This window comes from Engraulis encrasicolus, chromosome 7 (assembly GCF_034702125.1).
Source record: "Engraulis encrasicolus isolate BLACKSEA-1 chromosome 7, IST_EnEncr_1.0, whole genome shotgun sequence".
Lineage (NCBI taxonomy): Eukaryota > Metazoa > Chordata > Actinopteri > Clupeiformes > Engraulidae > Engraulis > Engraulis encrasicolus.
In genome coordinates this window covers 37,972,504-37,973,881 of record NC_085863.1, presented here as the reverse complement: position 1 = coordinate 37,973,881, position 1,378 = coordinate 37,972,504, and the positions used below count along the sequence as shown (strand labels likewise).

The 1,378-nt window shown below is 46.3% G+C and overlaps 1 protein-coding gene across 1 annotated transcript in view; it reads left to right on the top strand.

Moving 5' to 3' along the window:
- The window catches only part of LOC134452826 (disks large homolog 4), a 107,240-nt gene extending 105,862 nt beyond the window's left edge, over positions 1-1,378 (top strand). The window contains exon 22 of the mRNA XM_063203445.1: positions 248-1,378. Coding sequence (XP_063059515.1) covers positions 248-354 — 107 coding nt within the window. The 3' untranslated portion in view covers positions 355-1,378. The remainder of the gene's footprint in view (positions 1-247) is intronic.

Below are 1,378 nucleotides of genomic sequence, written 5' to 3'. Positions count from 1 at the left end.
TTAGAATAGATCTACTCAGATAAGAAAACTCTTTGTGTACCGTATATAAAATTAAACACAGGTGCATTGTTTTTCCTGTCTTTTCGGATTTAAGAGACCACAGTTTATTTCCAGGCCAAAATCCGACGTCTCTCCTTCAACCACACCGGCCTTTAGGATGTTAATCTCCAGCTCCAATCTTTTGCGTTCTCTTTCGTGTCTTGTCACTAAAACGTTTCCCCACTTTTGTTCTGTCTTGGCCCTACAGCGGTGGTGGAGGGCGAGCGCTTTGAGGAGGTCTACCACCAAGTGAAAACAGTCATCGAGGAGCAGTCTGGGCCTTACATCTGGATCCCCACGCGGGAGAGGCTCTGAGCTGGGAGCTGCCCGCCTCGCCTCTGCCTCTGCGTCTGCCTCGCCTACCCACACTTCCCTAACCCCCCACCCCAGAATCCAGCGCTCCAATGCAGTCACCATTCAGCCTAGCCTCCTCCGTCCTCCCACTATGGAGAACATGCCCATAGACACAAGAGGGGGGAGAAGGAGGGAGGAGAGAGGGAGCCAGAGAGAGAGGGAGTGAGAGTGGCTCTCCTCTTCTCTTAGTGCGCGTTTTCATCACTCAGTCTTAACATAGAGTATGAAGAAGGACTGGTAGAGAATGTTCCAGAATGGGAAATAAAGGAGGAGGGTGAGCAAGAGATAGATAGATAGATAGATAGATATGGATAGAGAGAGAGAAGGAGAAAGAGAGAGAGAGAGAAAGAAAGAAAGAGAGAGGAAATTGGAATGGGAAAGCACGGAAACACTCACAGCCTTTTATTCCCATCTCTCTCTTTCCATCTCTCTCGCTCTCTCTTTCACTCTTTTTCTCTGTAATTCTGGGCTTTCTCTCTTGCTCTTCTACACCTGGTTGTTGAGCCGGCTCCAGTCTCCAGTAAGATCGAGGGGCTAAAGCAGAACAAAATGACAGAGCAGAACGGAGGAGTAAATGAAATGATAAGTCCCTCCTCCTCCTTTTTTGTATTCTGTCCATCTCCCTGATTCCTGCCTTCATCTCCTTCTCTGCACTCAAAAGGACAGAAACTAAAGGAGCGAGAGTGAGTGAGTCAGAGAAGGAGAAGAGAGAGGAGGAAGTGGAGGAGGAAGGGTAGGAAAGGACAGAAGCCGAGGCAGCATTGACTGACTGTGGTCTGATGGTGGTCCGATGAGCGAAAAATCTGAAAAATCCACTCACGCTCATTTTACAACAATAAGACAAAAAGCAAGAACAGCCGTTCCTGAACAATGAAAGTATATTTATTAATAACAACAATAATAATATGAGAAATATCAAAGGTACTATGACTTTAAAAAAATGACTTCTTACTCACTTTCGGTTTGCCCATTGAATGGATTTTTG